A 27,066-nucleotide genomic window follows, 5' to 3' on the forward strand; every position below is an offset into this window, starting at 1 on the left:
ATGTCCTACGACCACTACGTTGCCATCTGCAAACCGCTGCACTACGGGACCCTCCTGGGCAGCAGAGCTTGTGTCCACATGGCAGCAGCTGCCTGGGCCACCGGATTTCTCCATGCTCTGCTGCACACGGCCAATACATTTTCACTGCCACTGTGCAAGGGCAATGCCCTGGACCAGTTCTTCTGTGAAATCCCCCAGATCCTCAAGCTCTCCTGCTCACACTCCTACCTCAGGGAACTTGGGCTTATTGTGTTTAGTCTATTAATAGGATTTGGGTGTTTTCTCTTCATTGTGCTCTCCTATGTACAGATCTTCAGGGCCGTGCTGAGGATCCCCTCTGAGCAGGGACGCCACAAAGCCTTTTCCACCTGTCTCCCTCACCTGGCCGTGGTCTCCCTGTTTATCAGCACTTCCATGTTCGCCTACCTGAAGCCCCCCTCCATCTCCTCTCCTTCCCTGGATCTGGTGGTGTCTGTTCTGTACTCGGTGGTGCCTCCAGCAGTGAACCCCCTCATCTACAGCATGAGGAACCAGGAGCTCAAGGATGCCCTGAGGAAACAGATGACTGGATTATTTCTGAAGCTATAAACTGGCTCTATCTTGTTCTATATAAGAGTTATAGTCTAACTCATTGTAGATTCATCCTGTCTGCAGTATTTTTTGTTTCTCCTTGTGTTTGTTTATTATGAAAATATTTTAATTCCCTTTGCAATTCGCTGCCTGCTTTTCTTTTCTCACTGAGTGGCTGTGTCAGTGAGGAATTCGTGTTCTCTGTGTTTAAGTAAAATAAACGACCTTCAACAATTTTTTTTCTACTGGCATCTTAACTCCAAGACCTTTCTGGAGCTGCAGGGACAGTTCCCGTGTGAATGGGTGGAAGGGAAAAGAGCTCTCTCATGGCAGCAGAGCCAGGGAGAACCAGTACTTGGCCTTCCAGAGCTGTTCTGGTTCCACTCCCACACTCTCCTTCTCATCCCTTGTGTTGGTGCAAGGCCTGAGTGCTCTGACAGCTTGGTCCCCGTCCTGCTGTGTGTCAGTGCTGTGAGCGCAGGCAGGGACAGGCAATGGGCACTGCTGTGACAGAGCTGGCCTCACAACAGCCTTTCCAGATAGAAAGGTGATCTCCTATGGGCAGGGCTTCAAGGTTTAGGTCTTCTTACAAAGATTCTCTCAAGAACATGCCCAAGAAAGTGACCTACATATGAAACACGATTGTTCAGCTGATAACTGTGTGCATGCAGGGCTGGCACACAGCAGTGTCCTCTCACAGCCAGGCCTCCTGCCAGAGACCTGCAGGACCAGCAGAGCAGGGGATGGGCTGTGCCGCTTTGCACTGGACACCCCACAGCATCTGCCCCAGGGCATCGTCATGGTCTGGCCCCGCACTACCAGCCCTGGCCTCTCTCCCCAGCTCACAGACATTGCTCTTCCCTCCATGGATGGACACTGAATGAGCAGGTCAGAAATCCATGTCTGCATTGTACAGATGAGATGTGAGCATGCACATCATGTACGAGAGGTGAGATGAATCCAGGTGAACACTAACGACAGCAGCTATTCCTGGGGGTTCCATGAAGGCCTGTGGCACAGACAGTGTCTCAAGGTCACTTCACATTGGGAGTAACAACCCAGGGGAAACAACCCACTGGGATCTTCTTCCTTGAACTGATGTCCCCGTGTCCATTCCTCATGACATGGAACACCTCAGATGAGTGCAGAGCAGGTGGCACAGCACAGGGCTGAGGTTTCTCACATCCCTTTGGAGTGGCAACAGGATGCCAGAGAGAAACTGAGACTACGGCCTTTATGTGCAAAAGGGTCAGACTCTGTCTGTGAGCATCCCTGGGTGCAGAAGGAGTCCTGAGACCAACTCAGATATGGATGCCTCTTGGAACCGTGGCATTTCTGTGTGTGATTCCAGGAACAAACCTCAGTGGCCCAGTGAGATTCATCTCAGCTGCTGGGACAGGCTCATTTCAAGTGCTCTGTCGCCCTTGCCCATGATTCTGGATTGTGCTACCAAGAGTGACAGCAGAATCAGACAAGTTCTGAGGTCCTCAGGAAAGGAAGATGTCAAATCCATCTTCAAGAAGGGCAGGACGGAGAATTTGAAGAATGAAGGGGTGGTCAGCATACCTCTGTCCCTGGAAAGGGGATAGGCCATGTCTTCCTGCACCAGTTTCCATGAACCTGAAGGACAAGGAAGGGATTGCTGAACAGAAATGAGCGGAAAACCCAATGAGTCCCAAGAAATGCTCTGGACCCATTCCAGAGCTTGAGACCCCCAGGAAAGAGCTCAGTGACAGTGCAGCCCATCCAGCTGCATCTGTGTCCCTCACTGAGCAGCACAACCAGTGTGCAGTCACCCCATGGTTCTGCAACCAACCTGCTCTGCAGAGCATCAATGCCGGTTTTGGGCCCTGTGGGGAGAACAGGATGGGACCAGGAGCACCAGAGCACATCAGAGGAGGGATGGGGGAGATCACACAGGAGCTGACCTGGGCTGGAAATTGCCTTGGAGAGAAAAATGCTAGTGTTCACCTGCCCCAGATTATACCCAGAGTTTAGGGTGCAGGGCCAGAAGTTCTTGCTGTCCTGGTGCTTCACCAGGCTTGGGAAGTAGCTGGAGAAGGATTGGTGTCCCCCACTTGCCATCTCTTAGTGCATCATCCCTCATGAAGGGTGGCATGGAAAGCAAGTCTGGGACCCTGTGTCAGGACGTGCACTGAAGAAAGTATTCACCCAGAAGCCACATCATTTTGCTCTGGTACTTCAGTACTGGTGCTCATCACATGTTCTTAAGACAAACTTATGCATCCCTCTTGTGAACCTTACCCAAAAGTCACCCCTAGACAAGGCTCCTGAGCTGGGGCTGAGCTGGAGAACTGGGGTCCAGCTGTGACCAGAGGAAGGACAAGGCATGTCCTGGGTCCCCTAAAGGACTGGCAGCCTCTGTGGCCTCTACCAGAAAAGGCAGCATGTAGGAAACTGTAGGCCATCCCCAAGCCCTTTGGAGGCCCTTAGAAAGAGTTCCTCTCTCCAAACATTCAGCACAGCTTATTGCTGCATGAACAACCAGGAGAAACTGCCCAGGACCCTCATTCCAGTCCCTGTCTCCTCCACCCAATACAGGAAGTGCTCTCCCCCTTGTCACTGAGGTGGTTCCAGAGACCCAAGAGACACCTGTGGGGAGGAGATGTTGGGTAGGGATATGATGTCCTTCAGTGCTCCTCATGGTACCTTCTGCTGGGCTTTGTGCCACTGCTCACAACCCTCTGAGCCTGGATGTTCAGCCAGTTCTCAGTGGTGCTAAACAGGAATATGCCCATGAGCACACTGGGCTGCACTGGGAGGGGTGTGGCCACCCAGACAAGGGCACTTATTGTCCATCGTGCCTCAGCACTGGTGTGGTCATATCTGGAGCGGTGTGTCCCAGTGTGAGGTTCCCCATTCTGGAGGAACGGGGAGGAGCTGTCGTGTGGCCAGAGAAAGTCTGGGTCATGTGTGGAGATGCTGAGAGACCCAAACTCTTTAGCCTGGTGAAGGGGAGGCTGAGGAAATGTGCTGGTTTTACTGAAATTGAGTTAATTTCCTTCATGCATTTTGAACCTCTCTCCTTCACAGCCAGTACAGCCTTTTGTTTAGATTTCCTACGAGAACAGTGAGATAACGCAGTTTCTTCCCTGGGATAGAGTTAATTCTGTCTTTCAGCAGCTTTACAGTGTTTGCCATTTGCTATGAAAGGAATGTCAGAACTCACTGAGATCTCGGCTGTTGTCAGGGAAACCAAGGACTTCTTTGGCCATCCAGCTGGGGATGCAAATTGGCAGGAGGGGACACAGACAGGACAGCACCTGGATTGACATGCAGGCTGATCAATGAAATATTCCCTACAATTAGTGTCATGCTCAGTCTAAAGCTGGAGATGCCCTTTCCAGCCAGTTAGTTTTGATTTGCCAGCTACTTTGGTTGGCTCTGTTTGGAAGTTCCATTCTATTGGGAGTTCAGTGTTAGTTCAGTTTTATGATGTTTTACTGATTCTCATTTGGTCCTTGGGCCTCTCTGCCTTTTGCACTTTTACTTTCTCTTGCTGGGATCAGCTGTTCAGGAACAGGGTTCTCTCTTATTTGGGGCTGCCTGTTCAGCACAGCTGGAGTTATGTGAGGGATTGCGCTGAGTATCATATATTGTACTTTATGTGTATTTTAGTATAAGCATATTAGAAGTAGCAGTGTATTATTTTCATTGTCTTATTATATTTTTTTATAAACTCACAGGTTTCTCTCTTCCCTTTCAGTTCTCTCTCTTATCCCACTTGAGGACTGGGAGCAGGATGTGAGCAGCTGTCATGGTCTTAGTTGGTGGCTGTGGTAAAATCATGACAAGAAAAGGTAGTAGTAGCTTCAGAAATGTTGAAAATCACTTTCCAAGATGATGGCACTTTTTCTTTTTAGTAGATGGAAACACCATGAGAAAGGAAAACCGTCAGAAACTGCAGCTCTGGAGGTCCAGAGTGGAGCTCAGGATAAAGAAATGTCATTCTGAGCACATGGCTGTGGTCATTGAGATGGACTCTGGATCAGCCATGGCTTTGTGTTTCAAGGAACAGCTGGTGAGGATGGAGAGACAGCAGCACAGATGGGGACACACTGGGGTGAGAACAAGGTGGGGAAGAGCATGGGGTGTCTGCAGCCTGTGGGGAAACAGCCACAGGCCTGGGACAGTGTAGGATGGACCATGGTAGACATGGCCAAGGGCACTGGCAAAGCTGGATGTCCGTGCAAGAGCCAAGGTCTTTGTCCCCTTGACTATGGCTGATGTTCCTGCCACTGAGGTCTAAGAGGAGACACATGGTTGTCATGGCCATGGCACCCATTGCCTCCTTGCACCCCCAGGGAGTGTCACACCATTGTCCTTCACTGGGCATCGCACTCCCCACAGCCCAAGAAGAGCCCTGAGCCACACATGAGGGACAGGATCTCCCTTCCTAGGGGCAGGGGCTCAAGGCTTGGCCATTGTCCTTCATCAAACAAACCAAGGGTTTTCTCAGCATCAGAGCTGCTGCACTTTGCTTTTGCCTGATGCAATCACAGCCTCCAATTATCTGATCTAACGAGTCCCCGGGGAGGCTTTGTCAGTAACAGACTTAGTGGGGCCCATTAATGCTTCAAGGTACTTTGGAGTTTGCTTCTGACTTGGACTTCTTGAGAAGATTCTTCAGTCTGTGTTTGGTATCTGAGGTTCATGGACTCAGCACCAAATACGCCATGGGGCTCATTAAAACTCAGAAAGCCCTAACGAGCGATGTTTCTTTTGGTAATTTCATTCAAATATTCAAGACTTGTAGAACTAACTGGAGAGGTTTCAATGGAACACTTAGTGATGAAGATTTCAATAATTTCTTAAAGGAGGGTTTTTTCTTTCAAGGGTGTTTTCTGTCATTTTTCATTGTATAGAAGAAGTGACAGCAGCATTCTACACTGGACATTGATCCCAAGGGTCTCCTGAAGACATCTGGACAGGCAGGAGAACAGTGCCTTTAGGTTGGACACTGTATGGACAACCTCACTCCGCATCCCCACCCCCAGTCTGCCAGTTCCCTCATTGGCCACCAGAGACTGCATCACTTTTCCTCACATCAGACTTCTCCACTGAGCTCTGCAGGAGATGCTGCAGCTCCTGTGCACCAGCTCCACCTGCTCTCCTGTGCAAACACTGCACAGTTTAATAAACAGTAAAACACTTTCCTCAGCTGTGTGTGTAAGCTTCATCTGATGATGTCCACCATCCACAAGGGACATCCACACAAGAACTGGTTTAGACAGAGAGACAGGAAAGGATAGAAGTAAACACAATGAACGTGTTGCCCGCCATGTTAATTAGAGCTCTGAAGAATGGGGCAACTTCGTAACTCCCTGAAGCTCAAAGCAGAAACCAGACAGTTGAGAGGAACTGAATGACCAAAGAGCAAGTGGAGGAGAAACCTGAGAGCACAGGGAAGGGAAATGTCCAGACAGTCTGCTGGAAAGTTGTCCTTTGACATGGACATTTAATCAGGAGAGGTGGGAACTCCCGAATGATGGGGGAGATGAAATAATAGAGTACTGGTAATAGAAGTACAGGGGAAGACCAGTATATCTTCTCTTATCCTTAGTACACTTCCCGGTAATTCACTTTTGTGGCTTTTCTTTTTTCCTTTGCTTGTTTTAAGAAGTAAAAAAAAAAAAAACAAAAACAAACAAAATAAAACAAGACCAGAAATCACACCAAAAAAACACACACCAAAAAAAACAAAAAAACCACAGCAAACACAAAAAACACACACAGAAAAACAAACAAAGAAAGCCACACAAAAAACCCACAAAACCAAAAAACAACAACAAAGCAGTGCACCTTTCCAGGCAGACATCAGTCATCAGTTGTGTCACCATGAACAGCCAGTGCCATTTTAGGGCCCCACTGTACCTGAGGTGCTGGCCTGGGATTGGCCTCTAGCACACAGGGCCTGGGGAGACCAGAGCACCTTGCAATGCAGGTGGAAGTTAGGCAGGGGTTCCCAGGGCATCTACACTGGCACCAGGTGTTTGTGTCCCTGGAGCTGAAGACATTTCTGTCCTAAATCCATGCCCAGTTCTGCAAAACTCTTACTTTTTCAAAGAAATAAATCCCCCAAAATACTTAAAAAGAAAATAAATAAATGTTTAATATGTAAGAATGTAATATGTGCCGTATGAAAAATCAATATGTAAAAAGCTATCCATGTAGCTGAGGACATGTGTGTCTTATATCCATTTCTAGTTGTGGAAAACACTTTCCTTTTTGAAGAAAATAACTCCCCAAAGACTTAAAAAAAAGGAAAATTACGTTGAAACCTTCCTTGGCTTTGAAACTTTGTCTTCAGTTCATATTTTAACTTGCATTTACTTTAACTGACATCGGATGGGCCTGCAGGCATGAAGCCAAGACCATTTTGTGTCTTGCATAGAGCCCCATGCCCTCTAAACCTTCCCTGCCCAGGACTCCTCACACTTGGCTTAGAGCGAGTCACACTGAGGTGTTGGCTGGGTTTAGATGTTGGTTTAGATGGTCACCTACAGCACAGGCGCATTCATGCCCCTTAATCATCTCCTCTGCTCCCGTTAGAAACAGAGCCCAACATCCCAATGGGATCATAAGATAACTGAGGTTGAAGGGACCTCAGGAGTCTGCAGTCCAACCTGTCAGACACTGGGTCAGAACAAGGTGTTCAAGCCTTCATTCAATCAGAGATTGAAAACCCGCAAGGACAGAGGCTGCTCAGCCTCTCTGGGTGACCTGCGACAGCACTTGGCTGAGCTCCCAGGGCAGGGGTGTCAAATTCATTTTCACCAGGGGTCACATCAGCTTCACAATTGCCTTAAAGGGCCGAATGTATAAATGTAGGAGTAGTTAAATTTATACAGTCGTTTAAAATGACGTTCTGCCATTTGAGGGTAACCATGAGGCTGATGTGATCCCTGGTGAAAATGAAGTTGACACTCACCTCCTAGGGAAAAAGCTTTTCCTTATGTCCTGGCTGAACCTCTCCTCTTTCACCTGCCACCCATTCTCTTTTGTTCTTCTGACACACACCATGGTGAAGAGCCTGGCTGTGTGTTCTCTATGATCTCCTTGTTGGTATTGACAGGCTGTGATGAGGTCCCTGTCAGCCTTCCCTTCTCTGGGCTGGACAAGCCCGGCTCCCTCAGCCTCTCCCCACAGGCCAAGTGCTCCAGTTTCTGGCTGTCCTGAGGCCCTTTGCTCAACCCACTCCAGCTTGCCAATATCTTTCCTGAATTGGGATCTGAGATCTGGATGGAGTATTCCAGAGAATCCCTTCCCTCCACCTCCTGGCCGAGCGCCTGGTGGCACAGCCCAGGGTGCTCCTGGCCTCCCTTGCACCAGGGCACACGCTGCCTCCTGTCCAGCTCCTTGCCCACACAGACCTTTCCCACAGCTGCTCCCAGCCAGGCAGCCCCAGCCTGTGCCATTGTCGGGTGAGTTCCCTGCAGGGGCAGACACTGATGTTGGTCCTGCTGAGGTTTCCTGAGGGTCCTGCTAAGAAATATTCTCCTCCTTGAACCCCTTGAACATAGGCCTGAGAGATGTTTCAGTAAAGACCCAGGCACAGGAGTCATTGAGTCCCTCAGCACTAGTATCAGTGTCTGCTGTTATTGAATTCCCCTCCCCACCCCGCAGCAGCTCTGTGTTTCTCTTCTTCAGCCGTGGTCTCTAACACAGCTGTTGAAGCTCTTGGTTTTGCTCTGGACTTTTCTTGCAGCCACCAACTCCAGGTGAGCTTTGCCTTTCCCAAAGTCATCCCTGCTCAGCAAAGCTAATGCACATGAACTCCTTGTCTGCACCTGCCCTTGCTGTCACCCCTGGCAGCTGCTTTGTGGCCCCTGCCTCCACCTTGTGCTGTGACAGTCCAGCCCTGCTGCCCCACAGATGGACCATGGTGCAGGCTCAGCACAGGACAGGGTGCATTCGGGATAGGGAACGGTCTCCTGATGTGATGCCCACATCAGTCCATGGTGCCTTGTCACCCCATGGCCTTTCTGTTAGGCAGCCTCTCCAAACTCCTGGAGAGGCCGTGTGAGCTGTGGGGTCAAAGACGGCCCTGTGCCAGGCTCTGCCAGGGTCTGGGCCAGGAGAGAGGCTGGGCAGGGCTGGCCATTCCCTGAGACAGGCCCTGAGCCCAGCAGGATGATGGACATGGCCTCACAGGGAACCTCACCCATAAACCTGAGCTGAGCGGCCAGTGCTGGACATGGCCCACGAGAGATGATGAGTGGTTGGGTGGTGACAAAGGGCCTGGGCCACCTTCCTGGTCTGTCTATGATACCAAGGGCACAGAGCAGCCTCCTCTCTCCTGCACCTGCATGTCTTTGATCCCTCACACAAGCCCTGGCTCTGCACCACAACCCCTGGTGTGAGTCTTCACTCTGCACGGCCATGCAGCACGAGATACACGCTGATGTTTTTCTCTCCCAGGTCCTTTCCAGCCCAGCCCAGCTCCTCGAGTCTCTCCCACCTCCCCTGCCCTCTCTCTACCCCCAATGCCCTCACCCCAGCAAAGCCCAGTCAGGGCTGATCCCATGCCAGTGCCCATTGCAGGTGCTCTGGGCACTCACCCCACAGCCTCTGCCCCTCTGAAGGCCACAGCAGCTCCTGGGGCTCAGAGAGGAGTCAGCCCAGTGGTGCATGAACATGCATGGCAAAAGGAAAAGGAGGCACCTGTGTGTCCTTAGCTCTCCTCTCCAGCAGATCCTGAGAGGTCTGCAGCCCCTCCATGCCATCCCCTCTCCCCAGGCCAGCACAAAAGCCCTGGCCCCTGAGGTCCTCAAGAGCTCTTACTGCTCCAGGCACAGAGCAGCCTTCGCAGAGCTGGTGCTGCCAAGAAGGTGTTTTCATTTCCCATTTGTTCTAACTATGTGAGGATGGATCTCAGACTGAAAACAAACAAACAAAAGGCTGTGGTAAATTCTTTTATTTCACTTAAATGCAAGGAGAAACTCCTCATTTACACAAAGTGTCAAAGTCACACAAATTGTGAGGATACTTAATGGGATGAATAGTGACATTACTCTGAAGATGACATTACACGGGGAAAAGGGAAAAAAAAAAAAAAACATAGAGAATGAAAACGAAACTTGGCCTGTCATGGTGTAGACTGGAGCCCTTTGCAGAGGAAAGCAAGCAGCCTATGGCTGCTGAAAACATCCAGTGATCAGCTTCCTCAGAGCATTTTGAGCTCCTGGTTCCTCATGCTGTAGATGAGGGGGTTCACTGCTGGAGGCACCACCGAGTACAGAACAGACATCAGTAGGTCCAGGAATGGGGAGGAGACAGAGTGGGGCTTCAGGTAGGCAAATGCACCAGTGCTGATAAACAGGGAGACCACGGCCAGGTGAGGGAGGCAGGTGGAAAAGGCTTTGTGCCGTCCCTGCTCAGATGGGATCCTCAGCATGGTCCTGAAGATCTGCACATACGACAGCACAATGAACACAAAAGTACAAACAGAACCCAATGACAATAAGCCCGAGTTCCCTGAGGTAGGAGTTTGAGCAGGAGAGCTTGAGGATCTGGGGGATTTCGCAGAAGAACTGGCCCAGGGCAATGCCCTTGCACAGCGGCAGTGAAAATGTATTGGCCGTGTGCAGCAGAGCAGTGAGAAACCCAGTGGCCCAGGCAGCTGCTGCCATGTGGACACAAGCTCTGCTGCCCAGGAGGGTCCCGTAGTGCAGGGGTTTGCAGATGGCAACGTAGCGGTCGTAGGACATGATGGTGAGAAGAGAATACTCTGCTGAAAGGAAAAAGACAAATAAAAAGAGCTGGGCAGCACATCCCATATAAGAAATGGCTGTGGTGTTCCAGAGGGAGTTTGCCATGGACTTGGGGACAATGGTGGAGATGGAACCCAGGTCGAGGAGGGCGAGGCTGAGCAGGAAGAAGTACATGGGGGTGTGGAGGTGCTGGTCCCAGGCTATGGTGGTGATGATGAGGCCGTTGCCCAGGAGGGCAGCCAGGTAGATGCCCAGGAAGAGCCAGAAGTGCAAGAGCTGCAGCTCCCATGTGTCTGTGAACGACAGGAGGAGGAACTGGGTGATGGAGCTGCTGTTGGACATCTGCTGTCTCTGGACATGGGACACTGACACAAGAAGTAAAGACAGTGACAAGTTAGGGGAGACTTCTCTGAGCAAAATCAAAGCCATTTCTCACACACCCTGCCGTTCTCCAGACCCTCTTGTCCTTTTCCAGTCCTTCTTCCAGCTCCATGGCTGAGCCCTGGGTGGTGCTGGCTGGAGGTACCGTGAGCAGCAGGGCCTGTGCCCCCTGGCTGTTGGGGAGTCAGCCCTGCTCTGCAGCAGGGGTCATGGGAACGGGGGGCAGGAGACTGACCTAGGACTAGAAGTTGTCATCTGAAACTGCTGCTGGTGCAGAAGGGCCTGTCAGCATCTGCACTATCCCAAAGAATGACAAAGGATGGCAGAATGAAGTTTGAGACGTTTGGGTCTTTTACAGCTTTCTGCATATTCCCAGGAGAGTGTTCTTGTATCCCAGAAACCCTCAGCATTTCTGACGCATTCACAGTGAAAAGAGCGAGACCTGTGAGACCAGAGGATGCGTGTGGGTCAGTGCAGAGTGAGGGCAGCTGCTCTCTCCCTCTGTCTGTCTCCAGCTGCCCTGGGCTGGCACCTTTCTGAGATGGAGCCTGATCCCACTCCCTTGTTACCCTGAAAAGCCACCAGGCACTGCTGAGAGCAGAGGGATCCACCTCAGACCATGACATGTCTCAGCCTTTACCAAGGTCTCAGCACCCCATGTTTAACACAAGAAACACAACGCTCATTCCCCAGCCCCACAGAGTGCATTGCCTACAGCCCCACAGGTCAGAGCAAAGCTGGGACACGTGTTCCCATGGACACACCTGCAGGAAAGGACCCACAAGATCAGGCTGTGACTCTGCAGCTGAAACTCCCATCCCCAGAGAGCCTGACGGCAAGAACAAGATCCCAACAGCAGTGACCCAGAGCAGGGGAGCAAGAAGGACAATGCGGTGAGGGTGGGTGTGAGAGAGGCCAGGGCAGAGGCAGCCGGGCACTCAGACAGCGTCACCCTTCCCCAGCTGTGCAGCCACCTCCCAGACACCAACATTGCCGGGCAGCTGCTCTCAGCCCCTGTGCTCTGCAGAGGAACTGGAGCTCTGGCTGCACTGGAGCTGCTTCATGCCTTGGAGCCCCCGGCCCTGAGGGCAGAGGCTTTGCTGGGTGGGACAGGAGGCCAGGGGGCTGCTCACAGGAGGGATCTGCACTGCAGGGGATCTGCACTGCAGGTTTAATTTCCTCTCATTTCTGATCCTGTCCCTGCTGCCTGGAGATTCTCCCCCTGGGAGGTGTTTCCCTGTCCATGTCTCTTCCCTGTCAGTGCTCACAGACCCCATCCCACCCTCTGTGCCCTCCCCCTGGCCCTACAGATCCTGCCTGTTCACAGGGCACTGCCTGGGGGCATCTTCCTGTTTGCAGGCTGGAAAACAGGACAGGTCAGACTAGGCTGACCGGTCCAGCCAAGGTGATGCAGGTGCTGTGCACAGGCAGGGGGGTGGTGAAGGGATGTTATGAGCCTTCTGGCAGATGTGCTGATCACTCAGAGTTGCAGTTCAGGAGTCTCAGTGAATTGTTTAGGCATGAGAACTTGTTTTCATTTTATCCTTTCCTGCACCTCTCACCCCTTGGGATAGGAAACTGAAAAGACAGGCTCAGGAAAGCTCCTTATCTGTCTGGTAATCCTTGCATTGATCTTCTTGAGGCATACCCTTGGAAAAATGCTGGGGGTGATCTGGAGCTGTGAGCAGTGCTGACCCACACAGCACCCTCTCCACAGCAGAAGCACCTTTCCTGCCCTGATAGGGGTCACTCCTTCCACCCACAGCTTCTCTACACAGACCTATGGGGATCTCCTTGGCAGGGACCCTGCTCTGCAGGGCAACCCTGGGTGCAGAAACAGCTTCACACACCTGGAGTCATCCTCAGCAGGACGCAGCTGCCTCTGATGGTTCATGAAGGAATTCCCTGCTCTGCTGCATGTCCTCCTTAGCGGTACAAGGAAGTTTCTGATAGTTTTACTTACCTGTCTCGTTTGTTGTACCAGCATCAGGAAATCCCACCACCTCCTCTGTGTGAAGATTTTTCTCCTTGTGAACTCACAGCAAACCTCCCACCCCAGACTGCATTTCTCCTCTCCTTCTGGCTCATCTCCCGTTGCAGGCAGAGCCCTCAGCCCTGCTGCGCTGTGCAGAGGAGCTGCTCCTGGGCAGAGCTGTCTCTCTGCAGCGCTGCCGCTTGCCAGGAGCTCCCTCTGTCCCAGGAGCCCAGCCCAGCTCAGCAGCACAGGAGCAGCCTAAGGCGCTTTAATGACCCCTCTGGTGGGTTTGGTGCTGAGTCCATGGACCTCAGACCCTGAGGGCAAGTTGATGAAACCTCTCAAGAAATGAGATTCAAACTCCAAAGTTTCTTGTTATGTTAATGGGTCCCACTGAGGGACATTACTCAGCAACTGTCCCCAGTGTCTTTTTAGAGCAGAAAACTGGAGAAAGTGATGACAGGTCAGCAAAAGCAAAGTAAATATCCCTCTGATGATCAGTAAACCTTGATGACTTTCATTAACCAAAGGACCAAGCCCTGACCCCCAGCCATGGGAAGTCAGATCCTGTCCCTCCCACGTTGCCCAGGGCCCTTCCTGGGACAGTGTGATGTGGGGCTGTGCAAGGCCAAGGGCAGGACTATGGTCCCACACCTCCCAGGTTCCTGGCTGGGAACAAGGAGGCCATGAGGCCCCTGTGCTGGAAGGACAAGGTGTCTCCTCACAGGCATCAGAGGTGCAGACAACAGCCATAGCCAAGGGGAGTGGAGCTCATGTCTGTTGGGTCTTTCAGCCTCTTTACATTCCTTGATCATCTCCACCACAGCCTGTCCTGTGCTGTGGCATCCCCTGCACCTCTTTCCCTGCAGGCTGCAGACATCCCCCCTGCTGCCCCACCTTGCTCTTGTCTGAGCATCTTCCTTCCTTTGCTGAGATCTCTGCATCCTCCCCAGCTGTTCCTTGAAGCACAAAGCCTTGGGCTGATGCAGACTCCATCTGCACTGCCCTTCCAGTCACATTCCTTGCTGCTCATGTCCAGCCTGGACCTCCCCAGCTGCACTTTGGGCCATTATTTCTTTCTCATGCTCTTTCCCACTATGCAGAAAACCTCCACCACCTCTGAAACCACCCTTCAAGCACTCTCAGGCTACTCCTGCACTGCTGCAGCCTCCCCAGCGCTGCTGGGCCAAAGCAGCCCAGGTCCCTCAGCATCCCACACCATGTGCACAAGGTCCTGAACCTGCCTTGGCAGAGCCCTGCACTCTCCAGTTCCTCCCTGCTCCTCCAAACTGGGAAGCCGCACACTGGCACACCCCCGTGTGTGGGGGGTCACACCAGTGCTGAACCGAATGGGATGAGAACTCCAGGTGTCTGGGTCCCCACGCTCCTCCTCATGCAGCCCCGTGTGCAGCTGCCTTGTTCATGGTGAGCGTGCACCACGGGCTGGTGTGGGGACCTTGGAGTGCCCAGGCCCTTCTCCTCAGGGTCACTGCTCAGCGTGTCAGGTCCTGCTCTGTCCTGATGGATGGGGTTATTGTCCCACCCTGATACAGCACTGGTCACTTCATCTTGTCAATATTCAGAGTTATCTGATGGGTACATACCAGATGCGTGGAACTCTGCCTGGGGACAGACAATGTCAGCTGAAGGTTGAGGAGTCAGCATGAGAGGGCGGAACTACATGGGCAGTGTTGTGGTGACTGGACATCAGCTACAGGATCCCTGACCAGGAAGAGGAATGAGATGAGGTCTCCTTTGGACAAATGAAAGAAGCCTCATGTTTCCAGGGCCCTGTCCTCATGACAGACCTTAGACATCCCAGTATCTGCAAGGTACCAACCATCCAGGAGGGGTTGGAGCTCATTGACAACATCTTCCTGACACGGGGGACTGAGGAGTCAGTGAGGTGAGGTGCCCTGTGGGACTTCACACTTACAAACCAGAAAGAGTTGGTCAGGATGGAACAGTCAGGTATGGGAAAGTGGAGCTGAGGCTCCTGGGAGGTGATCACAAGGCCAAGAGCAGGATTTCAGGAGAGCAAGCTTTGGCCTGCTGAGGGACCTGCTTGGGTCCTATGGGATATGACCTTGGTGTCTGCACTGCTTTTCTCACACATCTCCTCCCTCCTCTCTCCCACCTGCTGTTGTGCAGTGTTTTTTACCCTTTCTCAAATACAATATCCCAGAGGTGCTGCCAGCATCACTGAGTGGCTCAGATTTGTCAAGGAGTGGGTCCATCTTGGAGCCAACTGAAATCGGCTCTGTCTGACATGGCTCAGTCTCCTGTTGTCTTCTCAGAGAGGTGACAACTGTAGCACAGCCACACCCACCCCCCGTTCCAAGACTTTGCCATAACCCCAGCACAGGGTGACAGTGCGTTGGATGTTACAAAATAATTGATCGTGAAGAAGAAATTTTAAAGATCTTCTTTCAGCAACGCATGAAAGTCTCCAGTCAATGAGCAGGTTCCTATGGGGAACTGTAATTGCCGTGACAGTCACTGGCTGCAGGTGCCAACAGTCCAAAGTATCTTGGGCCAAATGCTTAAGAGAGCTGCCTGATGGGCCATCAAGGGTGATGCTCACCTGGATCTGGTACCAACGAAGAAGGAAGAGATGGTGAGGGATGTGAACATGAGTGTCCACCTTGGCTGTTGTGACCAGGACACAGTGGGGTTCCAGGCACCAGAGGGGAGGGAGGAAGGCCAGCAGCAGAGCACAGGCTGGTAGGCTCCAGAGGAGAAGACTTTGACATACTGGGGGATGGCAGGTAGAGCTGGTGATGTGGTAAAGTCATGGAGGGTGAAGGAGCTCAGGAAATCTGAACAGCCTTATAGGACAGGCTGCTCCAAGCACAAGAATGATCCCTCCGAGTACCCATAAAAAGAAGCATTTATCTTGTGAGGCTGCTCCTCTGAACTGATGGAGCTGCAGAGCATAAAGGCAGCACACAGGAGGTGGAAGCAGGGGAAGCTGCAAAGGAGGAATTTAGAAACCTTGGCCACGGATGCAGAGATGATTCCAAAGTTGCCCTGGACTTGATACCTAAAGGGGAGGCTGAGGGCAGCAAGATGAGCTGATACAGCTTCCTTACAAAAAAAAAAAGGAATAGACAGGGAGAACATGGGCTTGCTGCTGAACTTTATAGGGGCAGAATCAGACAGGACTGAGGTTCTTCATGGTTTCTTTGCCTCCCTCTTCACCAGCAAGGTCTCCTGGGACTTTGTTCCTGAAGACAGGAGTCTGGAGAACACCCAGGAGTGAATGGGGCTCAAGTCAGGGCTGACCTGAGCAAACTCAGACACCATTACAGAACAGGAGATGGGTCACTTGAACAGCTCCCTGAACACAAGTATCACTGTGCTGTGGCACCTGAGATTCCCAGGAACACCCACCTCTTGGTACAGAGGAGTGTGACTCCTCTTGAGGTGTCCTGGCCTGTCTCCTCGGTCTAGTGATCCTTTAGGCACCCACTTCTCTGACACATTCAGTCGTTCTCAGGAGATTTTCTAGATCAATATTCATTGGAGATTGTTGATACCAGCTGTTGTGGAAATAAGGGTTTTGGGAGGGTGACGGAAATATTAGAGATTTGGTTTTATTACTCTTTATTATGGAAATGCTCACTGTTTGGCTACAATTCTGAAATCTCTGAAATCATCCACACAGGACTTGGAGCCTTTAGGAAAGTGCTGCAGAGAGCGTTGTCTTGTAAGGGCATTTTGGATGTTACTGAGCCCTCTGCTGCCATGATCCTTAACTGCAGGTACTGAAAAAATGAACAAACCTGTCATGACCTGAAGGGCAGAAACAAACCCCAAGTTTCTGAGGGTGTTTGGACCCCATGAAGGGCCATTGCTGACACAAGCAGTCCCTGTCCCTGGAGACAATGGTCATAGGTGGTAAAGGCGATGCGGAGGTGGCTCTGGTGCCACGTCAGCCCTTGACGTTTGTTCATCATCAGAATGGCCAAGCCCTGACCCCAGGACCAGAAAAAGGAGACCCTTTCAGTCAAATGCTTCTCAGGCTCTGCCTGTGGTCACTGTGAGTGTTTTGTGTTTTGGGGGTGGGTTTGGTGCCAAGTGCTGTTGCTTTAACCACAAGACTCTGGTTTTCTGAGGACTTGGCAATGCCTGTGAAGTCCCCCAAACCCATTCAACTTCTTTCATACAACTGGCAATGGTCACCAATCACCTGAGCTGTCCAAGTCCCAAACTTGCTTGAATCCTCAATTTGGATCCATGCCCTAGTACTGAACTGCACACGTTCCTTCTTCTGTTGTCATAAAATAAAAGGAAAAATCAATCTATTTTGAATTGGCATGACCAGACCATGGTGTTTAGGTGTTCTTCTTTAACACACTTACTGCTACATGTAGACCACTCTCTTCCTGCACTCCCATGTGTTTTACAAACCTTTCACTCTTGTCCTCCAGTAATGGGCCAACATTCCAGGATCTGGTGCTTCCTCCGGGATCATGGATGATTCTGGAGGACCATCCAAGTGTGGGCAGTGGAAGAGAGGAGCAGAACAGGGTCAGCTCATGGGCCATGACTGAGCACAGCCACCCCAGCAGCAGCCATTCCCCATCACCCAGGCACAGCCAAGCCCACAGCATGCAAATGGCACTGCCATATATCATTAGTCCAAAAAAGCCTACCTTCTTTCCAAAATCAACAACAATCTTTCTACCATTCCCCTTCGACCCCCAGATATCAACCGCATTCGACTTGTGGCTCAGACATGGTTGTAAGGATTTGCTGAAGTCATCAGCCATCACCCTTTTCTACCCCACATCTCCTGACCCTCTCCCACACCACACATGGCCGGTCACTGCTGCTCAGGGCCTCGCGCTCTACAGAAGAGACCTTGAGCTTCTTGGCTCTTCCTGGTGCTTGTTATAATCTCCCTCACTCCCTCCAGATCTCACGGTGAGATTTCTAGTTCATGACAGGGCCTTTGTAACCAACTCTTATGAAATGGTTGTCCTTCTGTGATCATCTGTGCAGAAGAAGTGATCACAGAAAAGCACCAAATATGTCAAATCTGATGCCGAGTGAAATGCAATAAAACCTTGTTGAGCCAGCCCTGTAGCTCAGCAAGGAGTTTCTCCTGAGAAAGGGATCCAACCTCTGCCACTCTCTGCAGAGGCACATGAGCAGCGTCCATGCACCTGGGGACACAAAGGGTGACTTTTGCAAGATCACCCTCTATCTGAATCATTTAGAAATGTACCTGTGGATGGGGTATCAAGCCTTATAGTACAGCAGAGACTGGAGTTCTGAGCTCTCTTCAACTCCCTGTGTGACAGTCTGTAAAATTAATTAACCCAGTGAAATGTTGGTTTTGATTCTCTTCACAGCCTGAAGCACCACATGGCTCAGGAGACAATCCAGGATACCCAACCAGCACTCACATGCTCTGCACTTAAAGTTCAGGTGTTCCCGGGAATCTCGGCAGACACATCACGCTGATATCTGAGTTCAAGGAGCTGGTCAAGAGCCTCGTCTCCATTTCTGTAATTGTGGCTTTGCTGTCTGGCTGATGTGCAGACTCTGTACATGGATGTTGACACCTCTTGAACAACCTGCCCTGAAAGGGTTAGCAATATGGGCAGTTCTTTCTGCAAGTGAATTAGGACAGCAAAAAAGACCCTGGGTTGGGGAAAAGGAAAAGCGATGCAAAAGTTGTGGTCAGGGCTGTTTAGGGCACTTGTAAAGCAGCGCTGCACCTCATGTGAATTATTCCTGTGGTCAGGGAGCACCTGAGAGCTTTGTCTAAACTGAAAACATGAAGGGCATGAAAGGACAGCATCATTCAGGCTCAATGTGATGACAGGAAATGTCTTGACCAACCTCCCGCTCAAAGCAGGGTCAGACCAGATTACTCAGGGCTTGATCCAAACACATCTTGGTCACTTTCTGGGACAGAGTGAGTGCGCACTCGTGGGAAACAGCTTCCAGTGCTTGACTGTCCTCAGGACTGGAAAGTTTCTCCCTTTCTACAGCACCTTTCCAAGCCCAACAATCCAGATTGCTTTTTACCCATCTACTTGCACACTGACACAGACCATAATATCCTACCTTGAACACAGTAATGTTGTGGGGGATGACACCGAATGCCTTGCTGACTTCCAAGTATCAGACCACCACTGCTCTGCTCACATCCAAACCCTGTCCTTTCCTCACAGAAAACAAAGAGGATGGACAGGCAGAACCTGCCCTGGGTAAACCCCGTCACCTTCTCTTCCAGACACCCAGAAATGGGGTCCCAGTGGACATGTTCTGGGGCACAGCCCTTAGTTCCCCTGCTCACCCATTGGCCATTCTGAAAAGTGCACACACTGTGTGAGAGCTGCCAGTGGTCAGGGAGTCCCCCCAGTCTCCATGAGCTTTCCAAGATGGTGGAGAGTGGCCTCCCCGTGACATCGTCCTGCTGTCTCAGCTCCTGGGATGCTGCCCCTGCTGTCCCATAGGTTGGTAAGGATTGTGTTAGTTCCAGTGACCTCTGACTTGATCCCCATCCACTGCTGCATTGATCTCCTCCAGATTCCTGCTTCCAGTCACAGAGGCTTGGGAGGCAGCATTTCCTCAGAAGAAAGATTCAGAGTGCTGGTAGGAAATGTATTTTGCTGAGTAAATGGACACAAATATATATTTTACTATATATTTGCCAACACATAAATGTATTATTTACCTCATGATCATGTAGAAAGACAGATAACACAGATCTCTTTAGATCACTGTCAACATGGCCATCTAAACAGAGAACAGTTCAATTAACCTTTTTATCCATCTTTCCTCCATCAGGCAAGAGTGGCCAAGAGCTTCCAGCATGACTCACTGTGTGCCAAGGGTAAAAAGTGGCACTGACAGTCCATGAGAGTGGATTGTTTGGTGCCTTCGACTCTGTGCAAGACACAAGGATTATTTTTCTTTATGCTGGAGGCTTTGGTAGGAGAGAAATCTAGAGAACATTTTTTTAAAAATGAAGGGAAAAAGAAACCAATTGAAAGATGTAGATGAAGGAAATGTGTTTTGTAACTTTAAACATCAAAAGTTGTTGGTGTTGTAATTCTCCTCTCTTTGTTTTGAATAGCTTAAATAGAAGTGTTTTCCCATGAGATCAAAATGAGACTTTTCAGTCTTCTGATGACTTTTCAGGCTTCTGATCCTCCACTAGTTTTGCCTTCTCAGCACTCTGTTATCTGTGCATCTGATCTCCCTCATCCTCCATGTATTTTCTCCTGCCCTAAACTGACCATGTCTGAAATCCCATTTCCAGCAGCTGATCTGCACACAAGCACTTGCAATTGCTCTCTGGGTTTCCCTTCCTCTTACTGTTTGATCACTCAGACACTTGTCAACAATCCAGTTGCTGCTTTCAGCTTCAAGGAGTTAAAAGCTTCCTTGTCATTCAGTAGTCTGTCTAATTCTGTCTTTAACCAATTCTTTTATTGTGTTTATTTCATAATTTTCTTTCTGTCTACAACATTTCTTGGATGTTTCTGCCTTGGAGAAGGTGAACCTCAGTGGTGGCAGTTTGTCCCTGATGTACAGTTGAGGAATGTGGGTTTTTTTAACCATTACTCTTATCAGTGTTATTTCGATTGTTCAAAGGTAAAGCAAAGTCCCTGTTTGCTGTGTGCAGCCAGGTCTCCAAGGAGAGCAGGTGGGAGCTGGTGCAAAGGAGCTGGCACATCCAGCTGCAGACTGCAGTGGAGAAGTCTGGTGTAAGGAAAAGGGATGCAAGGCCCAGGGGGCCATGAGAGAAATGATGGGGTTGGGGAGGTGAGGAGCAAGGTTGTGCACACGGTGTGAGAGCTCAAGGGACAGCTTCTCCAGCCAGTCCAGACCTGCTTAGGAGAGACCCTGGATCAACATCAGATAATGCTGCAATCAGCTCTTCTCCACACTGAAAAGTAATAAAATACACCCTATACAATAGAAAGACATTTTTATCAGAAGCTTTTTGAAATCTTTCTCCATAATTACAACAGGAATATTCTTTAATTCACTCTACAAGAGTAGAAGACAATTACAGGTAGAGACATGACTTGTTAGAGCTTTCTTCATTGTAATGAGCCCCATGGTGCATTTGGTGCTGAGTCCTGGAACATTACTCAGGTGCTGAGAGGACATTGCACAAACCTTTCCAGAAGTCAAAGTCAGAAGAAAACAGTACTAAGTACCTTGAAGTATTAATGAGTTCCACTGAGGGCAAGTACCAGCAGAGCCTCCCCAGGGACTCGTTAGAGCAGAGAAATGGAGGCCATGATGGCAGATAAACAAAGGGAAATGTGCAGGCAGCTGAGGTGCTGAGATCACCCTGGTTTAGTTGGATGAAGCAGAGAGGCCAAGACCTGACCCCCAGCCCCTGGGAAGGCAGATCCTGTCCCTCACACAGTGCTCAGGGCTCTTCCTGGGCCAGGGGGATGTGGGCTGTGTGGTGCTGAGTGAAGGACAATAGTGTGACAGTTCCCAGCCTTACTGGGGGTGTGCAAGGAGGCCATGAGGTGCTCCAGTGCCTGAGGACAACATGTCTCCTCATAGGCCTTGGTGGCAGATGCAGTGGCCGTAGCCAAGGGGACAAAGACTTGGGTTCTCTTGGTGACATCCAGCCTTGCCAGTGCCCTTTGCCATCTCCACCACAGGTTGTCCTACAGCGTCCCACAGCTGCTTCTCTTTCCCTGCAGGCTGTAGACACCCATGTCGCTTCCTCCCCTTGCTCTCATCCTGGTATTTCCATACATTGACTCGTGTCTCCACTCTCATGCTTGTTCCTGGAAACACAAGGAGATGGACTGATCTCATGCTCCTTCTGGGTGATTTCTTGTGCCGCAGCACCACCCTTTGAATGACATTTCTTCCTCCTCATGCCCAGTCTCCATGTTCCAATATGAGTTGTGTGACAGTGTTTTTCTCTGCTGTAGAAAGGACGACCCTGAAAGCTACTGACCTGTCAGCCTCTTACCTGTGCCTGGGAAGACGATGGAACAAATCCTCCTAGAAACTGTGCTAAGGAACAAAGAATGGTGACTCAACCACTTCCCTGGGCAGCCTGTTCCACTGCTTCACAAACCTTTCCATTAAGAAATGTTTCCTAATAGAAACTCTGAACCTTCTCTGGCACAAGCTGAGGCCATTTCCTCTCATCCTGTCACTTGCTACTCAGGAGAGACCAACACCCTCCATGCTACAACCTCTTTTCACATAATTGTAGAGGGCAAAAAGGTCTCCCCTCAGTCTCCTTTTCTCCAGGCTAAAAACCCTCAGATCCCTCAGCTGCTCCTCAGAAGACTTGTGCTCCAGACCCTCAACAGCCTTGTCCCCTTTTTCTGCACTCAGTCCAACACCCCGAGATCTTTCCTATAGTGAGGGGCCCAAAACTGAACTGAGTATTCAAGTTGTGGCTGCACCATTGTCGAGTACAAGGGGGTGATCGCTGCCCTGGTTCTGCTTACTACACTATTCTTGATGCACACCAGGAGGTCATTGGCCTTTTTGGCCACCTGGGCACACAATGGCTCATGTTCAGTCATTGTCGATCAGCACGCCCAGGTCTTTTTCTGCCAGGCAGCTTTCTAGCCACGCTTCTCCAAGCCTGTAGGGTTGCAGGGAGTTGTTATGAACCCAGTACAGGAACTGGCACATGGCCGTGTTAAACCTTAGACAACTGTCCTCAGCTTAATGAACCAGCAGCTCCAGATCACTCTGTAGAGCCTTCCTACCCTCCAGCAGATCAACACTCCCACCCAATTTGGTGTCATCTGCAAACTTACTGAGGGTGCACTCGATCCCCTTCTCCAGATCACTAATAAAGAGATTTAACAGAACTGGCCCTGACACTGAGCCCTGGGGACACCACTCGTGACCGGCCACCAACTGGATTTGGCTCCATTCACCACAACTTTTTGGGCCCGGCCCTCCACCCAGTTCTTTACCCATCGCAGATACACCACACAGGCCATGAGCTGCAGCTTCTCCAGGAGATGCTGTGGGATACGGTGTCAAAGGCTTTACTGCAGTCTAAGGACACAACACCCACAGCCTGTGTGGTGGATTCACTCCCCACAACAGACTTTCCCTCATCTGCTCAGCCGGTCACCTTGTCATAGAAGGAGATCAGGGTGGTCAAGCAGGACCTGCCTTTCACAAAGCCATGCTGATTGGGCCCGATTGCTCGTCTCGTATGGGTGACCTCACAGTCCTTTCCCAGCCATGTTCCTGCTGTTGACCTATCCCCTGCAGAGGCAGAAGTGACCTCACCGTCCCCTCCACAGTCATTGGTTCCTACTGGACCATGAATTCCTGAGACACAAGTGACCACATGGCATCGTACCCAGCCATCACCCTCCTTGTGGTCCAGTGTGTGAGCAGATAAAACTCAGCTGCTTTCATCAAATGTATCCAATAGATTTCCTATCAAGGGTTTGAGTGGAGAAACACTCCTCAGAGGAGTTGCTGTATTTACACTGGGGTATTTTATATCTCTGCTTCTGACTCTTTGTATCCTTCTTCCTCTGTCTATTCTGCCTTGTGAAAGAGCTCTCCAAGGAAAAGATTCATGGACTCCTACAATAGCGCAGGTTGGAAGAGACCCCGGAACACCATGATGTGTATGTTTACAACTCATCTGAACAATGAAAACACGGACTTTTGACCTAGTATTTCATAGAATCATAGAATGTCCCGAGTTGGAAGGACCCACAAGGATCATGGAGTCCAACTCCTGTCCCTGCACAGGACACCCCACAGTTCACACCGTGTGTCTGAGGATGTTGTCCAATCTCTTCTTGAACACTGTCAGATTGTGACCATGACACCTCCCTGGGAGCCTGTTCAGTGTCCAGCACCTCTGGGTGAAGAACCTTTTCCTCATGACCAGCTGACCCTCCTGGCACATCTTCTGCCATTCCCTTGGGTTCTGTCATTGGTCACCCCTCCTGAGGAAGCTGTAGCCACCATGAGCTCTCTTTTTAGTCTTTTCTTCAGCTCTGATGCTGAGAAACCCCTTGGTTTGCTTTCTGAAGCAGAAAGGAGAAGCCATGACCTCCAGGCAATGGGAAGGGGCATCCTGTCCGTCACACACGGCTCAGGGCTCTTCCTGGGACCGTGGGATGTGGGTTTGCAAGGTCGAGGGAAGGACAACACTGGTACAACAACTTCCAGCTCCCCATGGGTGACCTCTTGCACCACAGCACAGCCCTTCCAGTGACATTTCTTCCTCCTGACATCCAGTCTCCACTTCCCAGTCTGCACTTGGTGGCTGTTTTTTTTTCTCTCCTGTTTTTTACCACCACTTGAGAAAGCTTTATCACCTCAGAAACTGCCCGTCAAACATGGAAACCAACTGGTTAGTCTTCTTGTGGTCTTCCAGTTGACCAGAGAGAGTCACCTCACCGTGATCTTCTAAATCCCATGAGTGATCCTGGCCTTTCAGCTTCTCTGACAGACACAACTATGTCCCTGCTGCTGTCCCATCATCTCCTCAAGCAGAATGAACATGACAACCCGTCTCCAAGGCTTCTTCCTGGGTACGACCTGTGGGCACTTAGGCAGAGGTTCTTTCCCAGCCATGTCCCTGCTGCTGGGCTGTCACCTCCAGAGACAGAACTGACCTCACTGTCCCCTTCACAGCCACAGGATTCTGACAGGATTATGGATGTCTGAGACACAACTGACCTCATAATACCACACCCACCCATCTCCCTCCTTAGCACCCAGGACCTGACCAAGACTGAATCATGCTCTACACAGTCCTACACCTGCCCCTCTTTCCCACAGGCTGTAGATGCCCATCTCACTTCCTCACCTTGTTCAAATTTGTCAAATTTGAGTTAAATGTAACTGAAAAGCATTCCTCACTGGAATTCCTGTTAACACCCTCTATATCTCTTCTTCTGCCTTTCTTTTTTTTTTTTTTTTTTTTCCTGTTCTTCTAGCAAATTCTGTCAAATCACAGGATAACTCAGGTTTGAAGAGAGCCCTTGTCTCACTCATTTTGTCTCACTCTCCTGCTCAGGGCAGGGTGAACCAGGTGAGATTGCTCAAGGCCTCCACCCAGGTTTGCATCATCCTCAAGGCACTTAAAGTGCTCTCTGTTATATCTTAGAAAGGGAGAATAAAGATGTTCAACAGTGTTGGCCCAAGTGCTGGTCACTGAGAGATGACACCAGTAACTGGTTGCATGGAGGACTTTGTACCACTGATGATATTTGGGCTTGATGGTTCAGCCAACTTCCAGCATCCACTTTCTGAGCCCCATCAGCACCACTTTGGCCAGAAGGAGACCATGTCTGAGGCCTTGCAAACACCCTGTACACAACATGCCTTTCTTGCCCCTGTCCATTTGGGTTCAGCAATCCCTTCCTTATCCTTCACATTCCTGGCAATTGCTGCAGGAGGACGTGTCCCATCCCCTTCCCAGGGAGGGAGGTAGGGTGGCCAGCCTGTTATTCTAACAGTTGCTATTCCTGCTCTTCTTGAAGAGGGGTTTGAGATCTGTGTTTCCTTAGGACCCCAGACCCATTCTCGTTTCTAGGGCCCTTTTGACATCACAATCTGGAATCACAGGCAAGGGTGACAGAGCAGACAGGAGCACTTGAAATGATCCTGTCCAAGGCAGCTGAGATGAATCTCACTGGTCCAGTGGGCTTTGTTCCTGGAGTCACACACAGAAATATCAGGGTTCTGTCAGGTGTCCACATCTGAGGTGACCTCATGGGCTCCTTATGCACCCAGGGGTGCTCAGAGACAGTGTCTGTCCCTTTTACACACAGAGGCAGGAGTCACAGTGTCCCTCTGGCCTCCCGTTGCCACTCCCAAAAGACGGGAGACACCTCAGCCCTGTGCTGTGTCACCTGCTCTGCTCTGATCTGAGATGTCCCACATCATGAGGAATGGACACGGAGAATCACAGTTCAAGGAAGCACAACCCAGTGCTGCATTCAGGTGATTTCCCATGGGATGTTACTTCCAACATGAAGTGACCTCAATACCTTGTTTGTGCCACAGGCCTTCATGGAGCCCTAAGGAATGGTGTTTGTGCTCACTCAGGTTCATGTCACCTCATGTACATGATGTGCGTGCTCACATCTCATCTGTACAAAGCAAACATGAACTACTAAACTGCTCATTCTGTGTCCATCCATGGAGGGAAGAACAACCTCTGTGAGCTGGGCTGAGAGGCCAGGGCTAGAAATGGTGGTTGTGGGGAGCCAGTCCATGGTGATTGACCTACGGTTCCTTCTGAAGGGGTGTCCAGTGCAGATGAGCACAGCCCAGCCCCTGCTCTGCTGGTCCTGCAGGTCTCTGGCAGGAGGTCTGGCTGTGAGAGGACACTGCTGTGTGCCAGCCCTGCACACACACACTGTTCAGCTGTACTCTGATGTTTCAACCTCCATTCTGCTTTCTTGTGTGAGTTCTTGAAAGAAAATTGAAGAAGACCTAAACCTTCATGCAGTGCCCTAAGAAGATCACCTTTCTTTATAGAAGTACTGTTACAGAGGCCAGCTCTGTCACAGCAGTGCTCATTGCCTGTTCCTGCCTGCGCTCGCAGCACTGACACGCAGCAGGACGGAGACCAAGCTGCCAGAGCACTCAGGCCTTGCACCAACACAAGGGATGAGAAGGAGAGTGTGGGAGTGGAACGAGAACAGCTCTGGAAGACCAAGCGCTGGTGCTCCCTGTCAGTGCTACATTGCTGGACTCTTTTCCCCTCCACCCATGCACACTGAAACTGACCCTGAACATCCAAAATGCCCTTGCAGGAAGGATATAGTGAAAAACAAATCACTACAGGAACTTTTATTTTATTTAGAGAGAAGAAGAGCATGGCTCCTCTTTTAAACAGCCAGTGGTTATGAAAGAAAGGAGACAGAGAATTAGAAAGGGCATGACAATATTATCAGAATTAAAAAAAAAAACAAAACAAAACCAAAAAAAAACCAAAAACCAGCCAAAGCCAACAGAAAATACAGATAACAGGCAGGGCCTGTAATTAGCTACATTAAAATTGCTATATAGAAGCAGATGGGCAGTTTATTGCTCGAGAAAACACTAAGATATGATTTTCCGCAGGGCATCCTTGAGCTCCTGGTTCCTCATGCTATAGATGAGGGGATTGACAACTGGAGGCACCACTGAGTACAGAACAGACACCACCAGATCCAGTGAAGGGGAGGAGATGGACGGGGGCTTTAGGCAGGCAAATAAACCAGTGCTGACAAACAGGAAGACCATGGCCAGGTGAGGGAGGCACATGGAAAAGGCTTTGTGCTGTCCCTGCTCAGAGGGGATCCTCAGCACGGCCCTGAAGATCTGCACATAGGACGCAACAATGAACACAAAACATCCAAATGCTACTAATACAATAACTGCAAGAAGCCAGACTTCCCTGAGGTAGTA

The 27,066-nt window shown here is 50.4% G+C and overlaps 1 protein-coding gene across 1 annotated transcript; it reads left to right on the plus strand.

Moving 5' to 3' along the window:
* LOC136106434 (olfactory receptor 14J1-like) lies at nucleotides 1-25,692 on the plus strand. The gene is made up of 2 exons (XM_071813658.1): nucleotides 1-501; nucleotides 25,675-25,692. Exons 1-2 carry the CDS (start codon nucleotides 1-3, stop codon nucleotides 25,690-25,692), a joined length of 519 nt encoding a protein of 172 aa, XP_071669759.1.
* Nucleotides 25,693-27,066: the final 1,374 nt, after the last annotated feature.

This window comes from Patagioenas fasciata, chromosome 11 (genome assembly GCF_037038585.1).
Source record: "Patagioenas fasciata isolate bPatFas1 chromosome 11, bPatFas1.hap1, whole genome shotgun sequence".
In the NCBI taxonomy this organism is placed as follows: Eukaryota; Metazoa; Chordata; class Aves; order Columbiformes; family Columbidae; genus Patagioenas; species Patagioenas fasciata.

Excerpts from the sequence above, each read along its gene's own strand:
- LOC136106434 (XM_071813658.1), top strand. The coding sequence starts at position 1 with ATGTCCTACGACCACTACGTTGCCATCTGCAAACCGCTGCACTACGGG.